Below are 22137 nucleotides of genomic sequence, written 5' to 3'. Positions count from 1 at the left end.
TTTAAAGCGTTTTTTAGCAGAGACACAATATAATACAGTGAATCAAATTTGTCTTATAAAAAAAAATAAAATAATAAATATTAGATAAATATATTATATTAAAATGATAAATATAAGATCTATGAATACCATCCTAGGAAACTCGGGATTAGTATATATTTTAATGCATATAAATTGACATTAAAAAATTAATTATAAAAGTTTTTATTAAATATTTGCAAAAATTCCATATAAATCGAACTAATGACGAGGGATGTATTATTTTGTCGTCATTTAGTTTTGCTATTATTCCTTTATTACACTGTACTATCTATAACACTTGAACAATTGTGCGAAGAGGAAACTGGATATTATTTATGAAAGTATGCAAGACATCACAAACTGTAATTATAAAATTTTGTAAACTACAACGAATTTCAAAAGCGGCGCTTATCAATGACTTAATCATCTTTGACGCAAGTATGCTTACATCTCGTTTATGTGATTCGAGGACTTTGAACCGTTCAGTTTCGTTTCTGTTTGACACACGTTCCTTTAGCTGATCGCCAAACTCTGTCAAATCTTAAAATACACCCCGATAGCCAAACCTGAAAGAACAGATTATGCGCAAAGTCTGTTATAAATTTCTGCTGTTAGGAACCCAACAGATCGCTAACAGATTCTGTAATATCTGACAATGTTAGCAAACTGCTGCCAGAAACCTGACAGAATCTATTGACATTCTGTGCCAGCAAATTGGCAGCAGAAATCGAGCAGGATCTGCTGACACAGAATGTCAACAGGTTCTGTCAACAGAATGTAAGCAGAATGAGACTTCAGATGAAGTCAGCCTACTAACATTTTCTGACTGGGCATTTTGCAGACTGCGTAATATAACTTCGTATGTCGTATGTCGTATGTCGTATGTCGTATGTCGTATAGTCCGTTAAATAAAACCTAAAAAATAATAAAACAAGATAAGAACGGCTACGCAATAAGAACGGTTACGCGATAAGAACGGTTAAAAATTTGACCAGATATAGAAAATAATTTTGTTGGATTATCAAAATAATAATAATTTGAATTAAATATTACCGTAACATTTTTTCAGAGATTTCATCAAGATATTTGGAAATAATAACAATAAAAGCTTAAAATCATTGGAAACAATTGATGCGAGATAGCTAGAAAGTACGAAAAATTAATTTAAATGAGAATGAGCGCTTCATTTTCAAACAGTATGTAACTGATCTCTGAACGAAACGTATCAACTCTCTTAGGTTCGTGCGTTCCTTTCGAATGAATAAATTCTCTTTTATTCTTTGCGATTATTAGAATAGTGCAAATATGAACCGAATGCTGCCGCAAACATTTCTGTTTTTATTAAATCTGTTTGTGTCCATAGGACAATCCGAGCTTCGTTTAGAATTGGTTCAAGTGGTAAGAAAGCAGATTCAAATATGCAACATTAATACTATTAGTAGTCGATTTGTATAATTAAAACGCGTATAATAAAAACCATATTTTGGTAGATGGGATGTCATAAAATCGAAAGGAGTTCTTTTTCCTAAATCATTAAAGGGAAATTATAATTTGCTTTATCTTCCTTTTTTACGAACAATTAAATATTAAATTAAGTATATTATTCCCCATATGTTACAATAATTTAATGTAATGTCAAACATTGTAGATAATGAGACATGGAGAACGGACGCCATTATTTAAAGAATTGTATCCCAAGGATCCATACAATGTGTCAATTTATGAGCCATGGGGACTTTCCCAATTAACTAATGTAAATATATATTAAAAATATATATTATATAGCACATTGATCAATATGTAAATATAATATTAATTTTATAGAAACAAGTATTTCTTATATTCTCCGATATTTTGTAATTTGCAATATATCTTACATATATTTTTCATATCGATAACGTATCGTTCAGGTTCTGCTTGGTAAACTTGTTACTTCTACTTGATGTGCCAAAATATTATTGCATAAATATTATTTATACTTAAAATTTTAAGAAAGTTATTTAACACGTGTGTGTGTGTATATATATATATACACACACACACACACACACACACACACACACACACACACACACACATACGCGCGCGCGTACGTACACACATATACGCACAAAATAAACATTTTAATCTATATATTAATCAACAAAAAAATCATTAAAACACTTATTCTATGTATTTAATTATCCTATGTAATAATACTTACATTATTTTATAAATATATTTAATATTGCAAACATTTTTCTATTTTTCTATGTGTTAAGACTCTAACGAATCGTGCTAATGAACTATAAATTGCAATATATTGCTATTGATGAACTATATAAAGAATGAAAAATAAATTTGTTAACTCGTATTTTTTAGCAAGGAAAACTGACGGAATATCGTATTGGCATAATGTTGAGACAACGTTACGATAACTTTTTGGGGTCAATCTATTACTCACGCGATATCTACGCTGTCAGCACGGATTATGATCGTACAAAAATGTCTTTGCAATTGATGTTGGCAGGATTATATCCTCCAGATACGTCACAATTGTGGAATCCGGATTTACCGTGGCTCGCCATTCCTACACATTATGTACCTAAAAGAGTAGATATATTACTTAAACCTCACTATTGTCCAGTGTTAGTACTTTAATCTTCATTCATAATGTTTGTGATTAAAAAACGTAGCTTTATACATTTTTTGCTGTAGCTATATTACACTTTATAGAATAGTTATTTTTTTTAATTGTAAAATAATACAGATGTAAATTTTTTTATGTAATTTATTGCAACATTTTCTAATTAGAATTTTCTAATTAGATACAAGAAAGCTTTAGCGAAAGTATGGAAAACGAAAGAAGTCCATGATAAACTCGCAGCTTACGAGGATCTTTTCGAATTTTTGAATGAAAAGACTGGAGTAATTCTCGAAGAAATGTTATCTATCTATAGTATATTAACAGTACAGGTTAAGCGGACATTTAAATAAATTTTTAATTATGTGGAAAAATATTTGCCATACACATTCAATATAAAATTACATTATTTTTTATTTCAGTCTTTTATAAAATTTATAATTAACAAAATATTTAATTGTCTATGTGTATAATATGCATATAGATAATATATAAAGACCTGATAACTAATGACTTGATCGTACAATCGGCTTTTTTTTGTTTACTTCAGAAAATCATGAATTTAACTCTGCCAGAATGGTGTACTGATGATGTGTATTCGCAAATACAAAGTATGGTCGAGCTGGAGTACGAAATCTTTTCGTACACAACCCAGTTGAAGCGATTGAATGGTGGTATGTTGATCAAGAAGTTCATCGATAACATAAATGGAAGTAATAAAGGTTTAAATCCGCGCAAGATGTACGTGTATAGTGCCCATGATATGAACATCGCGGCGTTTGCTAAAGCTCAGAATATTAGCGAGCCGAAAATACCGGATTATGGATCGACATTCCTATTCGAGAAACTGCGAGACAATACCGGCAAAGTCTTTATCAGAGTAATTATTACATACACTTGTCCATAATAATCTCAACAAAATTAAATTATGTAATCAGATTAATCAAATTATATTTATCTATTAATAATCGTTCGTCTTTTGTCGATAGATTTTTCTGTGGACAGGTACCACAGAAAAATTAATGTCCATCAAATTGACAGATTGCGACGAAATTTGCCCTCTGGAAACTTATTTAGAACTCATGCGAGATGTAATACCTTCGGATGAAGAGACAACTTGCTTGTGGGACAATCTAACCAGAGAAGAACAGTTGGCACTTTTTAATGAAGAGCTACGTGTAATATAACAAAATTTTGTAAAACTGAATAAAATAGATATTCTATATATTTTCATACATAAATAAAGCTTACGTAAATAAAAGCTTAGAAGGTAATTGAAAGGAATAGAAATATGAATGAATGTATCAAATTATTAATTAAAAATTATATATTTAAGTTTTATGTGTTTTACGTATTTACATTTACATTAGCATCATTATTGCCATTTTTATTTATCGCTGATCTTACGATTAGATTGTACATTGTACCTTCCACAGAAACAAGATATGGTATATTTGCATAATCCGAAGTCTGCCTTTTATCGCAAATCAGTTCCTTATCAGATGGGATCAAGTCTTGAGTTAAATCCAAAAATTTATCGAAAGGGCAATATAGTTCGCAACCTTGGATAATAAGTTCGTCGATGATTGGTGGAATGCCCCGATAACTTAAAAGCTGAAAAATTATTACGACATAAAATATTAATATTAATGAAGATGTATTACAAATCTGTGATACTTCTTCATTAATAGATAATTCTTTTGTATAAAGATATTTTCAAAACATAGGCTTAATTATTACACAGAACTAAAATTAATAATAATTTTTTATGTATCTATATTGAAAGCTTTTATTTTATACATTTGATTCATTTTTTTAAATAAAAATTGCTCCTTTTTTGTTTGTTTATTATTTTAAAAATATTTTTACCGTATATCGTATACGTATACACGTACCTTTACATAATATTCCTCGTTTTGTTGTAACAATTCTAGAATAATTGCGCTAGAGTATTCAGGTACATGAGGTTTGTACACGTTAAATGCGTGTAACAATGATGCGATATTAGTTTCATGACCACTATATAAATAAATTTTAGTATTTGACAGATTTGTTTTTTTCGCGGTTTGCATATTTTTCAATATAGCACGAATTATTGGACCTAAAAATAAACAATACATGTTATAAAAAGAATGTCGCAAATGTTATAATAAAATTCTAAATATGACTCACCAGCATATAGTCTTTTTAATAAAGGAGTAGAACTTGCAATATTGTATGCAGCTACGATCCCATCGAACAGTTGCCCGTCCGGGAAGTAATTGTGCGCCCATTCAGGAAGTGTCAGATTCATAGACGACTCTGCTACAAAAGTGTGATACAAGTAAAACAGATCCCAAGGCTTTTCAATCTTTTTGCCAGTTAGCTTCGTTAATTCGCTCGTTAGATTCTTGAACTGGGACATTATTTTTTGCGTTTTGGGCAAACTGAGTACGCGATCGTATTCATTAAGAAATCTAAAAGTAAAAAAAGATATTACATTCAATTCTTTTCGCACGCATGAATTTTCGAATGTATTTTGCTTCTATCCTTTTTTCATATCTACAATATATAATAGAGGCTACCAAACGTCTTAATATTTTGTAAATATTAAAAAATTTTTTTTAAATATTTTTATCAGTAATACCACAAGATTTGTACTTCAATTCCATCTAAATAATTTCTAATTTGTCATTTTTTTTATTTCTTTTAGAATCAATTACACTTACTGTGGACATTCGTCAGATAAGAAGAAATTATCGTTAAGACGTGACACATACGTTGTAGGAATTGGTTGCCAATTTAATACTGGGTTCCATTGTTGTTGAACATTTATTGGCGGAAATAAACCGGCGAGAACCAATTGCAAAGACATTTTCGTTCTATCATAATCCGAGCTGTGACCCATGACAAGTTTTGGCAAGTACAAATCACCCAAGAAATTGTTATATCTATCCCGCAAGACTTGCCCTAACTCATACTCACGCATCTTTCCCCGCTAATAAATTACATTAATTATATTACAGCAAAAATGATATTTAATTAAACCTACGTCATCTCGTATCTAACAAGCATTGCAATATTAAAAATATTTTTAATGGATGCACAATTTTAAAATTTAAAATTTTAAATTTAAAATTTTAAAATTTAAATTTTTTGCTCAATTTTGCGAAAATTAATTTAATTTAATAAATTTTAATTTATCCTGTTTACACTATTTCGGACAACATAAAAATGCGACATACTGCTTACATTAGTTAACTGTCCTAGGCCTTCCGGAAAGAAAGAATAATTTAAATACGGATCGTTTGGATACATTTCATGTCCATTGTTGTCGGGTGTCCGATCACCGTGTCTAAATACCTGTGTAAAAGTAAAATATAAATAATTTTAGTGCATATAACATAAATACTATGAATTCAATAACTAAAAAAACATTTGAGTTTTATAAAAGACTTAAAATTTATCAACGACGATTATACTTACTACATTAATTAACTTAAGCTCATATTTCGTTCCTGTGACTAGAAGAGAGTTTAATCCGATGACTAGAACAATCGGCAAACAGTTGCCGAATACACGGAACGACAGCATGTTCCTGGCACCTAATCTGGAAATGTAATGCTATTTAAGCTTATAGTTAATTCTCGCTCGTGAACGATAAATGTCGTGATAACGATAAACTGATAAAAATAAATTTTGCGTAAGCAAGTATAAACATGTGCATAAAAAATTATATTCCTTTGTTCATGATAAAGAACTCATTCGCATCAAACATAAAATAAATGTGTAATGTTGCATTAAAAAGCAAATAAAAGTTATATGTTTAAAACACGTTTTTTTTTATTACATCACAAAGTATAAACAATTTTTCCATTGTCATAATAGCAAAAGGTAATTTTCTATTGCAATACTACACAATAATAGAATTAAGCGAATCGACATTAATTGAATTAATTGATTTAAAATAATAGCGAGTAGATGAATCGAATACGACCCTAGTTACACAGTTACATTCTGATTTAAATCTGCCTCGAATACTGCTGTATCTATTATGTATACATATTATTAAATATTTAAACGTAAATATATAAATATTGCGCCTAAATAAGCATTGTAAATATTTGTGTCAAGAAATGAAAAAATATTTACAGTCGGACTTACGTGTTGAATATTTAAATTCAGCTTTGAGTTCAGGAAATAAAACGTTGACGAGTGTAAGTTCTATGAATGCAACTGCAATAATATTAGAACATCTTTTTATGTGTCTCATATATATATATATATATATATATATATATATATATATATATATAATTAGACATGTTTTATGTAAATGTTTAGTGCAAGAATTATTCAGGAAACTATTTGTCAACGCTAACACGTGCAATAACTACGTCACTAATGAATGCATGTGCTTCTTTGTAATTTTACGCTATTTCTTTAGAAATAGTGCGATAATACCACATTATTGTGAACATTGTCGATTCATAAGTTAGTGTTATGCACATTCACACACACACACACACACACACACACACACACACACACACACACACACACACACACACACACACACACACACACATACATATATATATTGTTATTGCACGTGTTATTGCACGTGTTAGCGTTGACAAATAGCTTCCTGAATAGTTCTTGCACTAGACATTACATAAAACATGTCTAATTACAAGAAAATTAGTTTTATATACTTACTTGTAATGTAATATATATTTATATGTATCAATTAGAAATTATTTTATTCTAGTGTTATATTTTATTTTAAGTGTTATATTATATTTTATTTTATTTTATTTTATTTTAATAATTATATTGAAATGTTTAAAGGAAAGTAAAAATTGTAACGACGATAAATGTTACCAAGTGTTTATATTCTTTCTGAGAATCGAAAATAAACTGAAAAAAAAAGAAAAATATTTTTGGAAATAAAAGAAACATAGATAATTTTGATAATGTATCAAAAAAAAGATAGTTTTGTATAATGCATCATAATATTTCTTAATAGAAAAAGTTCTCATGAAAATATATAAGTTTGAAGAAAACATAAAAAAAATAATTTGACATAAAGAATCATGATATTTTTTTCAAAACATTACATTTACATTTTTTATTTAATAAACTATTTATTTTATACCATACTTTGGATGCATTTTCCAATCATTTCATATTCTTTATAAACGTTTAAAAATAAATGTGCATATAATTTATGTAAACAGCTTTCTTCTCAGCAAAATAAAAATAAAATAAATTAACAAGTATATATAATATGGACATAAAAAAATTAAGAAAATGTAAAATTAATTTTTATTTTTTCAAATGTTATTCATAATTCATTCAGAAGTTTTTATTAATATTTAAGTTTTTTATTTCGTACAAAATAACGTACACAGGATCATATAAATATGATTTAATGAGCTCTAAGGAACGTTTACTTAATTGTTCCGTACATTCAATAGCGATTGAAAAATAAATACGTATGATAAAAAATGATTCCACAGAAAAAAATCTCATCGCGATATTCATAGTATGGAGTGAATATGGACATTCACAATTTTCTCGATATCACGCCAATTAGCGTAATACTCGTGTTATCGCTGAGTGCTCCCCTCAATTGTTGATTTCTTAATTATTTATTCAATTATCTTAATTGTTAATTTCTTAATTAGATATGATACGCTACAAATCGGCATATTTCTTGTAGAATTTATCTTTTATTACAAAACATTTCTTCATTTGATGGTATCACATTTTCAATAAATTCTAGATACTGATGAAAAAAACACAGTATGTTGCAACATGGGATCTTGAATTCTTTGACAGATGATGAGATGTCTTGATAATATAAAATTTATTAGCAAAAATATATTATACATAGTAAATAAATAAAGTTTTTAGCTAGGATATGTATGAAAAATTAGTTTAAATGGGAATGAGTTATTCATTTTTAAACGATATGTATGATGTTTGAAAGGAACGCATCAACTCTTTTGAGTTCGTGTCTTTCAAGTGAATACATTTTCTTTCATTTTACGTGATTATTTCGTAGTTTAAATATAAACCGAATGCTTCAGCAAACATCTCTGCACTTATTAAGTTTGTTTGTGTCCACAGGATGGCTGAACTTCGTTTAGAATTGGTCCAAGTGATAAGTAAGCAACCTCAAATATACAACATTAATACCCTTATAAAATAGCATTCAATTTGTAAAATTAAAATACGTAAAATAAAAATATATCACATTCTGGTCATCGGGATATCATAAAATCGAAAAAAATTCTTTTTGTTAAATCAGTGGAGAATTATAATTTCCTTTATCTTTCTTTTTATGGACAATTAAATAATAAATTAAATATATTATTTGTCACATATTACAATAATTTAATGTAATGCCAAACATTATAGATAATGTGACATGGCGAACAGACGCCATTATTTAAAGAATTGTATCCTAAAGATCCACATATAGTGTATCAATTTTTGTGCCATGGGAACTTTTTCAATTAGCTAATGTAAGTATATATTAAAAATGTATATTGCACAGCATATTGATGAATGTATAAATATAATACTACATTTATAAAAACAAGTGAAACAACATTTTATTATATATTTTCTGATATTATTATTCTCCGATATTTTGTAATTGGTAATATATTTTACATATATTTTTCATATCGATAATATAAATTCAGATTCTGCTTTGTAAACTCGTTATCTCTACTGGTGTGCCAAGGCTTGTGTAAATATTATTTATATATTCTCCAACTTTGCCTTGAATATTTCTTCCATCAACTTTTCCAATCTTGTACATATAATTTTTAAAATTTAAAAAAATGTTGCCTACACGTGTGCACACACACACACACACACACACACACACACTCTCTCTCTCTCTCTCTCTCTCTCTCTCTCTCTATATATATATATATATATATATATATTTTTTTTTTTTTTTCGTGTATAAATAATGTCTCATGAAAATAAAGCTTGGGGGATAAATAAAAGGAATAAAAATAATCAAATAAATACATCAAATTATTAATTAAAAATTATATATTTAAAAAGTTTTATGTGTTTTACGTATTTACATTTACATTAGCATTATTATTTATCTTACGATTAGATTGTACATTGTACCTTCCACAGAAACAAGATATGGTGTATTTGCATAATCCGAAGTCTGCCTTTTATCGCAAATCAGTTCCTTGTCAGATGGGATCAAATCTTGAGTTAAATCCAAAAATTTATTGAAAGGGCAATATAGTTCGCAACCTTGGATAATAAGTTCGTCGATGATTGGTGGAATGCCCCGATAACTTAAAAGCTGAAAAATTATTACGACATAAAATGTTAATATTAATGAAGATGTATTACAAATCTGTGATACTTCTTCATTAATAGATAATTCTTTTGTATAAAGATATTTTCAAAACATAGGCTTAATTATTACACAGAACTAAAATTAATAATAATTTTTTATGTATCTATGTTGAAAGCTTTTATTTTATACATTTGATTCATTTTTTTAAATAAAAATTGCTCCTTTTTTGTTTGTTTATTATTTTAAAAATATTTTTACCGTATATCGTACACGTATACACCTACCTTTACATAATATTCCTCGTTTTGTTGTAACAATTCTAGAATAATTGCGCTAGAGTATTCAGGTACATGAGGTTTGAACACGTTGAATGCGTGTAACAACGATGCGATATTAGTTTCATGACCACCATATAAATAAATTTTAGTATTTGACTGATTTGATTTTTTCGCAGTTTGCATATTTTTCAATATGGCACGAATTATCGGACCTAAAAATGAAGAATACATGTTATAAAAAGGATGTCGCAAGTGGTATAATAATAAAATTCTAAATATAACTCACCAGCACTTAATCTTTTTAATAAAGGAGTAGAACTTGCAATATTGTATGCAGCTACGATCCCATCGAACAGTTGCCCGTCCGGAAAGTAATTGTGTGCCCATTCAGGAAGTGTCAGATTCATAGACGACTCTGCTACAAAAGTGTGATACAAGTAAAACAGGTCCAAAGGCTTTTCAATCTTTTTGCCAGTTAGCTTCGTTAATTCGCTCGTTAGATTCTTGAATTGGGACATTAATTTTTGCGTTTTGGGCAAACTGAGTACGCGATTATATTCATCAAGAAATCTAAAAGTAAAAAAAGATCTTAAATACAATTCTTTGGGCATAAGTTTTTGAATGTATTTTGCTTCTATCCTTTTTTTATAATTATAATATTAATATTATATTAATAATTGAGACCAATAATTGAGGCTACCAAATGTCTTAACATTTTGTAAATATTTAACAATTTTTCTACCAGTAATATTTACCACAAGATTTGTACTTCAATTTCATTTAAATAATTTCTAGTTTGTCATTTTTTTCATTTCTTTAGTTAGAATCAGTTATACTTACTGTGGGCATTCGTAAGATAAGAAGAAATTATCGTCAACACGTGGCACGTGCGATGTAGGAATCGGTTGCCAATTTAATACTGGGTTCCATTGTTGTCGGGCATTTATTGGCAGAAATAAACCAGCGAGAACCAATTGCAAAGACATTTTCGTTCTATCATAATCCGAACTCTGACCCATGACGAGTTTTGGCAGATAGAAATCACCCAAGAAGTTGTTATATCTATCCCGCAAGACTTGCCCTAACTCATACTCACGCATCTTTCCCCGCTAATAAATTACATTAATTATATTACAGCAAAAATGATATTTAATTAAACCTACGTCATCTCGTATCTAACAAGCATTGCAATATTAAAAATATTTTTAATGGATGTACAATTTTAAAATTTAAAATTTTTAAATTTAAATTTTTTGCTCAATTTTGCGAAAATTAATTTAATTTAATAAATTTTAATTTATCCTGTTTACACTATTTCGGAGAACATAAAAATGCAACGTACTACTTACATTAGTTAACTGTCCTAGGCCTTCCGGAAAGAAAGAACAATTTAAATGCGGATCGTTTGGATACATTTCATTGTTGTCAGGTGTTCGGTCACCATGTCTAAATACCTATGTAAAAGTAAAATATAAATAATTATAGTGCAACATAAATACTATGGATTTAATAATTAAAAAAATATTTGAGTTTTATAAAAGGCTTAAAATTTATCAACGACGATTATACTTACTACATTAATTAACTTAAGCTCATATTTCGCTCCTGTGACTAGAAGAGAGTTTAAGCCGATGGTTAAAATAATCGGCAAATAGTTGGCGAATACACGAAACGACAGCATGTTGCTAGCGCTTAATCTGAAAATGTAATGCCATTAATCTTATAGTTAATTTTCTCTCGAGAATGATAAATGCCGTGATAACGATAAACTGATAAAAATGATTGATAAAAATGATGAATTTTGTGTAAACAGGTGTAAACATATGCATAAAAAATTTTGTTCCTTTGTTCGTAATAAAGAGCTCGTTTGCATCAAATATAAAATAAATGTGCAATGTTGCAGTAAAAGACAAATAAGGATTACATGTTTTAACTCGTTTCTTTTAAATACATCATAAAGTATAAGCAACTCTTCCACTGACATAATAGCAGAAAGTAGTTTTCCATTGCAATATTATACAGTAATAAAATTAACCGGATCAACATGAATTAATTGATTTAAAACAATATCGAGTAGTTGAATCGAATACAATTCTAGTTGCAAGTTTATGCAATCAGATTCTGATTTAAATCTGATTCGAATATTGTTGTATCTATTATATATACATATTATTAAATATTTAAACATAAATGTATAAATATTGCTCTTAAATAATTATTGTAAATATTTGTGTCAAGAAATGAAGTAATATTTACGGCCGGAAATGCGTGTTGAATATTTAAATGCAGCTTTGTTCAGGAAATTAACAAAATGTTGATGAATATAAGCCTCTATGAATGCAACTGCAACAACATTAGAACATCTTTTTATGTGTCCCATATATATATATATATATATGGAATACATAAAAGATGTTCTAATGTTTTTGCATATATATATATATATGTGTGTGTTTTTTATGCATTAATAAAGTCTCGTGTAAATAAAGCTTGGAGAATAATTGAAAGGAATAGAAATAATCAAATAAATATATCAAGTTATTAATTAAAAACTATATATTTAGAAAGTAAAATACGTGCTTACATTGCAATTAGCATTATCGTTATCATTTTTATTGAACTGATCTTATTAAATTATACGTTATACTTTCTAAAGCGACAGGATATGGTGTATTTTCATAATCCGAAGTCTGCCTTTTGTCAGTTCCTTGTCAGATGGGATCAAGTCTTGAGTTAAATCCAAAAACTTATCGAAAGGGCAATATAGTTCGCATCCTTGGATGTTAAGTTCATCGATGATTGGTGGAATCGATAACTTAAAAGTTGAAAAATTATTACGACACATTGATACATCTTCATTGATAGATAATTCAAATTTTTTGTTTAAAAGTATTTTCAAATGATAGTCTTAAAAATTATTACTTATACATATAAAAATTAATATTAATTTTTAATATATTAAAAGATTTTGTTCTATACTTCTAATCTGATTAAGTTTTTAAATAAAAATTTCTCCTTTTTTATTTGTATTATTGCTTCAAAAATGTTTTTATCATAATGCACCTAGCTTTACGTAATACTCTTCGTTTTGTTGTAACAATTCTAGAATAATTGCGCTAGAGTACTGAGGTACATGAGGTTTGTACACGTTGAATGCATGTAACAACGTTGCAACATTAGCGTCGTGACCACTATATAAATAAATTTTAGTGCTTGATTTTTTTACGGTGAGCATATTTTCCAATATGACACGAATTATTGGGCCTATTAAAGAACAATGCAGTGCTATAAAAAAGATATCGCAAATGTTATAATAATAAAATTTTAAATATAACTCACCAGCATGTAGCTTTTTCAATAAAGGAGTAAAATTGAAAATATTGTATGCAACTATGACCGTATCGTATAGTTGACCGTTCGGAAAGTAATTGTACGCCCATTCAGGAAGTGTCAGATTCATAGACGACTCTGCTGCAAAAGTCTGATACAAGTAAAACAGGTCCCAAGGCGTTTCAATCTTTTTGCCAGTTAGCTTCGTTAATTCGCTCGTTAGATTCTTGAACTGGAATATTATTTTTTGCGTTTTGAGCAAACTGAGTATGTACGCGATCGTATTCTTCGAGATATCTAAAAGTAAAGGAAGTCTTAAATACAATTCTTTCCGTTCGCTTGAATTTTTGAATGCTTCGCATTCAATTTTACTTCTATCCTTTTTTCTTAACTACACTGTATAATTGAGGCTACTAAATGTTTAAAACAAAATGTTTAACATTTTGTAAAATATTTAAAAGTTTTTCTATCAATAATATCTACCACAAGATTTGTATTTCAATTCCATTTAAATAATTTCTTATATTATTATAATAATTAGTTTGTCACTTTTTTTTGTTTTCTGTTAGGATCAATCATATTTACCGTGGGCATTCAAAAGTGAAGAAGAAATTGTCATCAATAGGCACGTTGTAGAAATCGGTTGCCAATTTAATACTGGATTCCATTGTTGCTGGGCATTTATTGGCGGAAATATAGCGGCGAGGATCAGTTGCAAAGACATTTTCGTTCTATCACAATCCGAGCTATGACCCATGACAAGTTTTGGCAGGTACAAATCACCCAAAAAATTGTTATATCTATCCCACAAGACTTGCCCCAACTCATACTCACGCATCTTTCCCCGCTGATAAATTACATTAATTATATTACAGCAAAAACGATATTTAATTAAATCTACGTCATCTTGTATTAACAAGCATTGCAATATTAAAAATATTTTTAATGGATGCACAATTTTAAAATTTAAAATTTTAAATTTAAAATTTTTAAATTTAAATTTTTTGTTCAATTTTGCGAAAATTAATTTAATTTAATAAATTTTAATTTATCCTGTTTACATTATTTCGGACAATATAAAAATGCGACATACTGCTTACATTAGTTAACTAGCCTTCCTAGGCCTTCCGGAAAGAAAGAATAATTTAAATACGGATCGTTTGGATACATTTCATGTCCATTGTTGTCGGGTATCCGATCACTGTGTCTAAATACCTGTGTAAAAGTAAATAAATAATATAAATAATTTTAGTGCATATAACATAAATACTATGAATTCAATAACTAAAAAAACATTTGAGTTTAGTTTTATAAAAGACTTAAAATTTATCAGCGACGATTAATTGTACTTACCACATTAATTAATTTAAGTTCAAATTTCGCTCCTGTGACTAAAATAACTTTTAAATCGATGATTAAAATAATCGACAAATAATTGCCCAATACGCGGAAGAAGAGCATGTTGCTTGCGCCTAATCAGGAAATGTAATGCCATTAATTAATTCTTATAGATAATTCTTTGTCGAAGACGAATGCCGTGATAGCGATAAAGTGATAAGAACAGATTTTTGTGTTAACAGGTGTAATATGCATAAAAAATGATGTTCCTTTGTTCGTGACATAGATTTCGTTTGCATCAAACATAAAATAAATATGTAATTTTGCATTAAAAAATAAATAAAGATTACATGTTTAAAACTTGTTTTTTTTTTTAATAAATCATAAAATATAAATAACTTTTCTATTGATGTAATAGCAGATAAATAGTTTTCCATTGCGATACTACACAATAATAGAATTAACCGAATCAACGTAAATTAATTAGTTTAAAATAATAGCGAATAGTTGATTCGATCAAATCGCGATTAGATTGAATCGAATACAACTCTACGTTGCAAGTTTATGTAATCAAATTCTGGTTTACAAATCTAGCTCGAATTCTGCTATATCTAATATATATATATATATATATATATATATATATATATATATTTAAAAATATATATATATTTTTATATTATATTTAAATTATTAAAAAATATATATATTATTTTAAAAAAATATATATATATATTTTTTTTTAAGTATTTAAATGTAAATATAGAAGTATTGCGCAAATATTATGTATCCTCCTCCCCCCTCACACACACACACACACACACACACACACACACACACACACACACACACACACACACACACACACACACACACATCGTTATATGGTGTTTTATATATATATATATATTTAACACTAACTTATGAATCGACAATGTTCACGATACGTTTATCGCACTACTAAAAAAATAGCGCAAAATTGCAACATAGCGCATGTCTATTAGCGACGTAATTATTGTACCTATTAATGGTAATAAGTAGCTTCATGAATGGTTCTTGCACTAAATATTACATAAAACATGTCTAATTATAAGAAAATTAGTTTTATATATTTATTTGTATTGTAATATACATTTACATATATCGATTAGAAATTATTTTGTTCTAGTATAGTTCTTATATTTTATTCCAAGTAATAATTATACTGATGTATAAAATAATATTTAAAATATTATTTTATATATCAGTATAATTATATTTTTAAAAAAATGAAACGATTGATGATAAATGTTAATTAAATGTTCTCTGGGAATTGAAGGTAAACTAAAAATAATTTTGGAGATAAAAGAGATATAAAAGAAATAATTTTATGAGTCATGATAGGAAAAAGTAAATTTGGATAAAGGAATTGATATAATTCATATGATATTTTTTTTAAAACGTTATACTTTTTATTTAATAAACTAATTTTATATCTTTATGTAATTATTTTATACATATAGTTTGAGTGTACTTTTTATTTATTTGTATTTTATATTGTATTTAAACTTGAAAAAATAACTATGCATATAATTTATATAAACAACTTTCTTTTAAACAAAATAAATCATATTAACGAATATATTATATGAACATAAAAGAATGAAAAGAAATGCAAAATTTGAAAAATTAATTTTAAAAAAGTTATTCATAATTCAAAAGAAGCTATTAATATTTAAATTTATTATTTTATACATATTTTACATAGGATCATATAAATATGATTTAATGAACTCTAAGTAATGTTCGCGTAATTGTTCCGTCTAATAGCGATTGAATAAATAAGCATGATAAAAGACGATTCCTTAGAATGAAAAAGAAATCTTATCGCGATATTCACAGTATAAAGTGAATATGGTCGTTAGCAATTTTCTCGACACGCCAATTAGCGTGATACTCGCGTTATGCGTTATCGCTGCGTTATGCTTCCTTCAATTTTTGATTTCTTAATTAAATTGTATATTATATGCTGCAAACCAGCAGGATATTCCTCGTGAACGAACCGTGGAGTTTGTCTTTTGTCACAAAACATTTCTTCATCCGACGGTATCACGTCTTCAATAAATTCCAGATACTGATCGAAAGGACACAATATGTCACAACCTGGAATCTTGAGTTCTTTGAGAGACGGTGGGATCCCTTGATAATATAAAATCTGCAAAGATGTGTTATGCAAAGTAAATAAATAAAATCTATATTATTTCTTCGGTCGTAATTAAATGAAGCAGCTTGATAACATTTTTACCTTTACGTAATAGTTTTCCCCAATTCGCTGCAATTCTAGGATAACCGCACTAGAATATTCTGGTACATGCGGTTTGTACACGCCGAGCGCATGCAACATATTTGCAACATTGGTTTCGTGGCCACTGTACAAATACATTTTTGTATTCGGCGCAGCGATTGGATTTTGTGCGGCTATCATATTGTCCGTGATATCTCGAACCATTGGACCTAAAATAATGCAAAACTTTTTTGTAATAAAAATTATATTATAATAACAAGATTTCAAATAAAATTGTAATTTTTATCGTTAAAATTAATATATGTATTTTCTTTTCTTTAACATTCATCATACTTTTATATTATTAAACAACAACATTTTTGTTGGAATCGCTATTGGAAAATAAATATAATAGATATGATATTATTATAAATTTAATAAATATTATATATTATTTAATAAATGTTATAATAAATATAAGTTACCTGCATTTAATCTCATCGACAAAGGAGTGAAATTATTGATATTGTATACAGCTACCATCCCATCGAGCAATGGACCATAAGGAAAATAGCTGTACGCCCATTCGGGAAGAAGCAATCCCATAGAAGACTCTGATAAGAAAGTTTGATAAAGACTGAAAAGATCATCTATTGTCTCAACTCTCATGCCGGTTAGTTTTGTCAAATCGTTCATCAAATCTTTAAATTGATCGAGCTTCTCTCGTCCCTCGGGTGAGTTCAATATTCGATTGTATTCTTCGAGAAATCTGAAAATAATTTTATTAAATAGATTAAGTTACGCTTTTTTTATCTTTTAAATATTTCTTTAATATCAAAAGCTAAAAAAATATTGATATTATTAATTTACAGATGAATTTCTCATTCGCCATTTATGTTTGTTGTTATACTTACTGCGGACATTCATCGGCTAAAAAGAGATTGTCGTCGACACGTGGTATGTACGATGTTGTAATTGGTTGCCAATTTAAGGAAGTATGCCATCGTTGTAAACTTTTCGGTGGAAACAAGCCGGCAAGAACAAGTTGCAGAGACATTTTTGTTCTATCAAAATCCGTGCTACGACCTACGACGAGTTTTGGCGTGTACAAACTGCCAAGGAAATCGTTATATCTAAATCGTAAAAATTTTCCCAATGTATATTCGCGTTTCTTGCCCTCCTAAAAAAGTTTATATAAATCCGATCAATTAGTTTGTTTTAAATTCTTTTTTTTTAGTTTTTTATTTTTATTTATGGAGGCTTGATATTTTATTCTGAATGATATCTTGGATGCTGTACTTACCGCAGTCAATTGCCCGAGACCTGTCGGATAAAAAGAAAAGTTTACATATGGATCGTATGGAAACATTTCATTTTTTTCGGGCGTTCGATCACCATGTCTAAATACCTGCAAAAATATAAATAAAAATAATTAATAAAATATAACAAATGCTAACATAATTAAAGTAACTTAAAATAAGTTAAGTTTTAAAGAAAATGAGGAGAAAAGACAGAGAGAAAAAAATTTGTGCATATATATATATATAAAATTATGTTTAGTTATCAATAACAATATTACTTACCACATTAACTAATTTAAGTTCAGGATATTCAGCTGTGATCAACATTGTGTTTAAACTGATGAGAAGGATTGTTAAGTAATTGTCAAAAATATGAAACCAAATCATCTTGATTATATCTAGTCTGAAAATGTAATGCCATTGAAATGATAACTATGCTTATATAGTTGGTTTGTAAACATTGCCCGATTAAATGTCTTAATCATAATAAATTAACAAAGATAAATTTCATGTAAACAGACTTAAAAAATTCTTTAAGCACCTAATTTTAAAACTTTTACATTTAAGGTTTCACATTCATGCTTAATCCAAACAATAAACTGAATAAACTGATAAACATCAATCTTCTGTAGAAATGCAGAAATAAGTATAAAATAATATACATAAAATTGATATTATTTATTTCTGATTCCAACGCATCTAATAAATAAATATATTTATATTTACATACACACACACACACACACACACACACACACACATATATATATATATGTATATGTATATATATATATATAAAATTCTTGACACAATGATTGTAATGTTTTTATGTTTGCATTTTAAATCTATACTATATCTCAACATATAAATTTGCCAGTATTCATAAATATTATTTAATAAGACATAAATTTAAAAAAATATTTATTTTAATATACATTTATCCACGTAATAATTGTATGTAATAGGTATATTATATATAATTATTTAAAATGTAAATAACTTGTTTCAATATAAATTTAATCATTACCAAAAGATATTATTTTTTATGATTATTATAATTAATCATAACTATTACTTTCAGCTTAAAACTTCTATTATGTTAATAATTATTTCTTTCAAAATGTTTAAAAATTGTAAAAATTGACACAGATATGTATAATATATACAGATATGTATAATATATACCGGCGATGTTAATCGGACGACTTTTTTTGAAAATCTGCGAGATTATTATCTTCAGTGTTTTATCGGCCAATCAACAATTAAACCTGAATCAAAAGGATTTATCGAACTACCGACGTGAAGGATTAATTGAATACTGACTTTTTCTGACAGTACGTAAGACTTTTAAGATACAGGAATGTACACCCCACCATATTTTACTTCCTGTTCGAGTCATTTTATGGACATCCTGGACATTATAAAGCATGTGCTCTTGTTAGGAAAAGCTCTCTTTCTATGACTTTCCTGAAATTCCATTAAATTTATTTTTCAATTAACAAAAATTATTTTTAAAATTCTTATATTTTTATACAATACTAATAATAATACTAATATTTTTATACAATACTAATAATAATATTTTATACAATACTAATAATAATTAATTGCAAGATAATAGGAGATTTGTGATAGATTGCAGGATTTTCCTGATCATGAAATATTCCGTGAGCTAATCGCGAGCAGTGAAAAAAAGAAGTGCATCAAGAGTTGAATAAGTTTTGCTACGAATTATGCGGAAATCTTACTAGTGTTTTAAGAATGCCAAGCAAGTGGAATATCCATCAGAACAATTCGAGCAAATTGTAGGCCTGCTCCTATATAATTTGCATCACGCTGTTCTTAAATTACCGTGTGGATTACGTATCCACATATCGAATAAATAAATGTTCAAAAAATTCAATAAAATGTAATTAATATTATAAAAAAGAAAAATTAAAAAATTTCTTTTCTTTGCGAATATCAAGATAAAATTTTATTATAAATTTAGAAATAAATTATATAACGAGATGTTCTTTCTGGTTACCTTGAAGAAAAATTACTCAATATTACATAATGCGCAAAATGTGTATGAAACGCATCACACAACATTTATATAATTTTCTTGAGATTCCTTTGCTCATGTAAAGAATGTAATAAAATTCAATCGATGTTATGTAACGTAATCATAACAATTCAAGTTTTTGTTCATCGTACGTACATTTAAAAAAAATGTAAAAATTGCATCAATGTGCAATTATTTTTGCAAAGTTTTTACTAAGGTAATAGTTTTGAAGAGAATTTGCAGGTTCTTTTTAACAATGTCATGTTTAGTAATCATACAAGCTAATAATAGATTTATTGATAATATCTATCATCGAATAAATAAGATGCTTAATTAACAAATAATCATCACAAAACAATGATTGTTAAAGAAAGATTAATCTGATATCAAGAAAAATAGCTTCGGATGGTAGAAGGTCATAAAACAGATAAAGAGATTACGCTAGTCACATAATACGAATACGATAATTATATCTTGATTTTTCGTATTTTACATATGCAAATATTTACAAAATATTTAAAAAATATTCAGAAAACATACGTGACATATTTACAAAAGTATAGGGTGTATTTTTTTTATCACTAAAGTAGGTCGTAAACGCATTATGAGAGAAAAAGTTTTAGATAACACATTCTTATAAATATGTAAAGCTTACTACGACGTAAAGATAACGTAAAGATAAGATAATTATTACGATCCATGAATATAATAGATTGCATTCATGCGCATAAAAAGTTATTAATTATAATATCGATATTTTAGAAAAGAATAAAAAGAACAAAACCATAAATGTTTAAGAATACAGAATAAAAAATTGATCAATCTAAATAAAGATCTAAATGAATATATAAATAATTATTGTAAAACGATTTAATTATTATTTTTTGTAATCTTAAATCTAACTAATTATCTATAAAAATTAATTTATGTACTAATAATAGATATCATATTACGAATCGAATACAGAAACATAAAAAGGTTGTGCAAACGATAGTTGAGATGAGATTTCGTGTCTAAAAATCATCGCACTTTCAGGTTCACTTTAACTTTTTTTTATATAAATTTTATAGTTAATGTAGATTAATTATTTTGTCATGATAGAATAGACATAATGATAGAAATCGTAAACTAATTTGATATAGGCGATTTTCTGCGAAATAATTCTCGTGGTGGAAACAGAGGCGGAAAGATCATTTGTCGAGTTACACAAATCGGGGATATCCGATTAAATGATTCAGTGATTTTAAGGCTCCCACGGCTTTTCCCCGATATCATTCTGACGTAATATCATACGTTAAGCGGCAAGTAATTATCTGAGTATAATCGCTTAACTAGTGTAAAATTTAATATTTGATACAGTTGAATTTTAATGCTGAAACTACAATGATCATATGATCGTAATGAAACAAGTAGACGAAATTTTTTATTTTATCTTAATATTCTCTTTTATTCGCTCATGGATTATTCTGAATGAAAATAACTTTCTCTGTTATATCGTACTTGTTGGTTTTGATCTCATCACTCCGCTGCTGATTGTAATCACAATTAATCATGATTAATAATATTTAACGAATCAATTAAGCTCCAATTTTGCTTCTAATATACTGCCAATGAT

General features: G+C 27.6%; 5 protein-coding genes and 1 long non-coding RNA gene across 9 annotated transcripts; 1 reads left to right on the top strand and 5 right to left on the bottom strand.

Moving 5' to 3' along the window:
- Positions 1 to 188: 188 nt before the first annotated feature.
- On the bottom strand, positions 189 to 1123 carry LOC112552938 (uncharacterized). The gene is made up of 2 exons (XR_016140467.1): positions 470 to 1123; positions 189 to 381 (listed from the first exon to the last, which is right to left on the bottom strand). It is a non-coding gene; the product is annotated as an uncharacterized LOC112552938 (long non-coding RNA).
- Positions 1124 to 1184: 61 nt separating this feature from the next.
- On the top strand, positions 1185 to 3979 carry LOC105431589 (venom acid phosphatase Acph-1-like). Of its 4 annotated transcripts, XM_089081973.1 has the most exons (7): positions 1185 to 1259; positions 1385 to 1419; positions 1670 to 1774; positions 2383 to 2648; positions 2829 to 2976; positions 3195 to 3524; positions 3634 to 3979. In XM_089081973.1, exons 3-7 carry the CDS (start codon positions 1673 to 1675, stop codon positions 3829 to 3831), a joined length of 1044 nt encoding a protein of 347 aa, XP_088938099.1. In that variant the 5' UTR covers positions 1185 to 1259; positions 1385 to 1419; positions 1670 to 1672; the 3' UTR covers positions 3832 to 3979. The 4 variants fall into 4 exon arrangements, with proteins under 4 accessions (XP_088938099.1, XP_011644159.2, XP_011644158.2 ...); XM_011645857.3 differs by having other exon boundaries at positions 1192 to 1419; positions 3686 to 3979; XM_011645856.3 differs by having other exon boundaries at positions 1192 to 1419.
- LOC112552936 (venom acid phosphatase Acph-1-like) lies at positions 3954 to 6265 on the bottom strand. The gene is made up of 6 exons (XM_089081972.1): positions 6110 to 6265; positions 5876 to 5986; positions 5353 to 5621; positions 4817 to 5100; positions 4540 to 4745; positions 3954 to 4258 (listed from the first exon to the last, which is right to left on the bottom strand). The coding sequence occupies exons 1-6, from the start codon at positions 6215 to 6217 to the stop codon at positions 3992 to 3994; spliced, it is 1245 nt and encodes a 414-aa protein (XP_088938098.1). The 5' UTR covers positions 6218 to 6265; the 3' UTR covers positions 3954 to 3991.
- A 3417-nt stretch (positions 6266 to 9682) lies between these two features.
- On the bottom strand, positions 9683 to 11961 carry LOC148935458 (venom acid phosphatase Acph-1-like). Its single transcript, XM_089081777.1, has 6 exons — positions 11820 to 11961; positions 11596 to 11700; positions 11087 to 11355; positions 10533 to 10816; positions 10253 to 10458; positions 9683 to 9971 (listed from the first exon to the last, which is right to left on the bottom strand). The coding sequence occupies exons 1-6, from the start codon at positions 11925 to 11927 to the stop codon at positions 9756 to 9758; spliced, it is 1188 nt and encodes a 395-aa protein (XP_088937903.1). The 5' UTR covers positions 11928 to 11961; the 3' UTR covers positions 9683 to 9755.
- Positions 11962 to 12790: 829 nt separating this feature from the next.
- Positions 12791 to 13863, bottom strand: LOC148935457 (venom acid phosphatase Acph-1-like). Its single transcript, XM_089081937.1, has 3 exons — positions 13586 to 13863; positions 13310 to 13510; positions 12791 to 13061 (listed from the first exon to the last, which is right to left on the bottom strand). Exons 1-3 carry the CDS (start codon positions 13704 to 13706, stop codon positions 13036 to 13038), a joined length of 348 nt encoding a protein of 115 aa, XP_088938063.1. The 5' UTR covers positions 13707 to 13863; the 3' UTR covers positions 12791 to 13035.
- Positions 13864 to 16342: 2479 nt separating this feature from the next.
- On the bottom strand, positions 16343 to 19821 carry LOC105431612 (venom acid phosphatase Acph-1-like). The gene is made up of 7 exons (XM_025219453.2): positions 19664 to 19821; positions 18761 to 18881; positions 18481 to 18585; positions 18092 to 18357; positions 17663 to 17946; positions 17199 to 17407; positions 16343 to 17108 (listed from the first exon to the last, which is right to left on the bottom strand). The coding sequence occupies exons 2-7, from the start codon at positions 18863 to 18865 to the stop codon at positions 16863 to 16865; spliced, it is 1215 nt and encodes a 404-aa protein (XP_025075238.2). The 5' UTR covers positions 18866 to 18881; positions 19664 to 19821; the 3' UTR covers positions 16343 to 16862.
- Positions 19822 to 22137: the final 2316 nt, after the last annotated feature.

Source organism: Pogonomyrmex barbatus, unplaced genomic scaffold (genome assembly GCF_055798465.1).
Source record: "Pogonomyrmex barbatus isolate J1 unplaced genomic scaffold, ASM5579846v1 scaffold5, whole genome shotgun sequence".
In the NCBI taxonomy this organism is placed as follows: Eukaryota; Metazoa; Arthropoda; class Insecta; order Hymenoptera; family Formicidae; genus Pogonomyrmex; species Pogonomyrmex barbatus.
Note: the sequence above shows the minus strand (reverse complement) of the source record. Positions and strands in the feature narration are given on the sequence as shown.

Coding starts and splice junctions, on each gene's coding strand:
- LOC105431589 (XM_011645856.3), top strand. CDS start 1,327: ATGAACCGAATGCTGCCGCAAACATTTCTGTTTTTATTAAATCTGTTT. Junction 1,420..1,669: donor GTTTAGAATTGGTTCAAGTG/GTAAGAAAGCAG, acceptor CAAACATTGTAG/ATAATGAGACATGGAGAACG. Junction 2,977..3,194: donor ATAGTATATTAACAGTACAG/GTTAAGCGGACA, acceptor TGTTTACTTCAG/AAAATCATGAATTTAACTCT.
- LOC112552936 (XM_089081972.1), bottom strand. CDS start 6,217: ATGCTGTCGTTCCGTGTATTCGGCAACTGTTTGCCGATTGTTCTAGTC. Junction 5,101..5,352: donor TTATCTGACGAATGTCCACA/GTAAGTGTAATT, acceptor TTTTACTTTTAG/ATTTCTTAATGAATACGATC. Junction 4,259..4,539: donor ACGAGGAATATTATGTAAAG/GTACGTGTATAC, acceptor ATAATTTTTCAG/CTTTTAAGTTATCGGGGCAT.
- LOC148935458 (XM_089081777.1), bottom strand. CDS start 11,927: ATGCTGTCGTTTCGTGTATTCGCCAACTATTTGCCGATTATTTTAACC. Junction 10,817..11,086: donor TTATCTTACGAATGCCCACA/GTAAGTATAACT, acceptor TTTTACTTTTAG/ATTTCTTGATGAATATAATC. Junction 10,459..10,532: donor ATTAAAAAGATTAAGTGCTG/GTGAGTTATATT, acceptor CTTCATTTTTAG/GTCCGATAATTCGTGCCATA.
- LOC148935457 (XM_089081937.1), bottom strand. CDS start 13,706: ATGAATCTGACACTTCCTGAATGGGCGTACAATTACTTTCCGAACGGT. Junction 13,511..13,585: donor ATTGAAAAAGCTACATGCTG/GTGAGTTATATT, acceptor GTTCTTTAATAG/GCCCAATAATTCGTGTCATA. Junction 13,062..13,309: donor AGAGTATTACGTAAAGCTAG/GTGCATTATGAT, acceptor TCAACTTTTAAG/TTATCGATTCCACCAATCAT.
- LOC105431612 (XM_025219453.2), bottom strand. CDS start 18,865: ATGATTTGGTTTCATATTTTTGACAATTACTTAACAATCCTTCTCATC. Junction 17,947..18,091: donor TTAGCCGATGAATGTCCGCA/GTAAGTATAACA, acceptor AATTATTTTCAG/ATTTCTCGAAGAATACAATC. Junction 17,408..17,662: donor GTCGATGAGATTAAATGCAG/GTAACTTATATT, acceptor GCATTATTTTAG/GTCCAATGGTTCGAGATATC.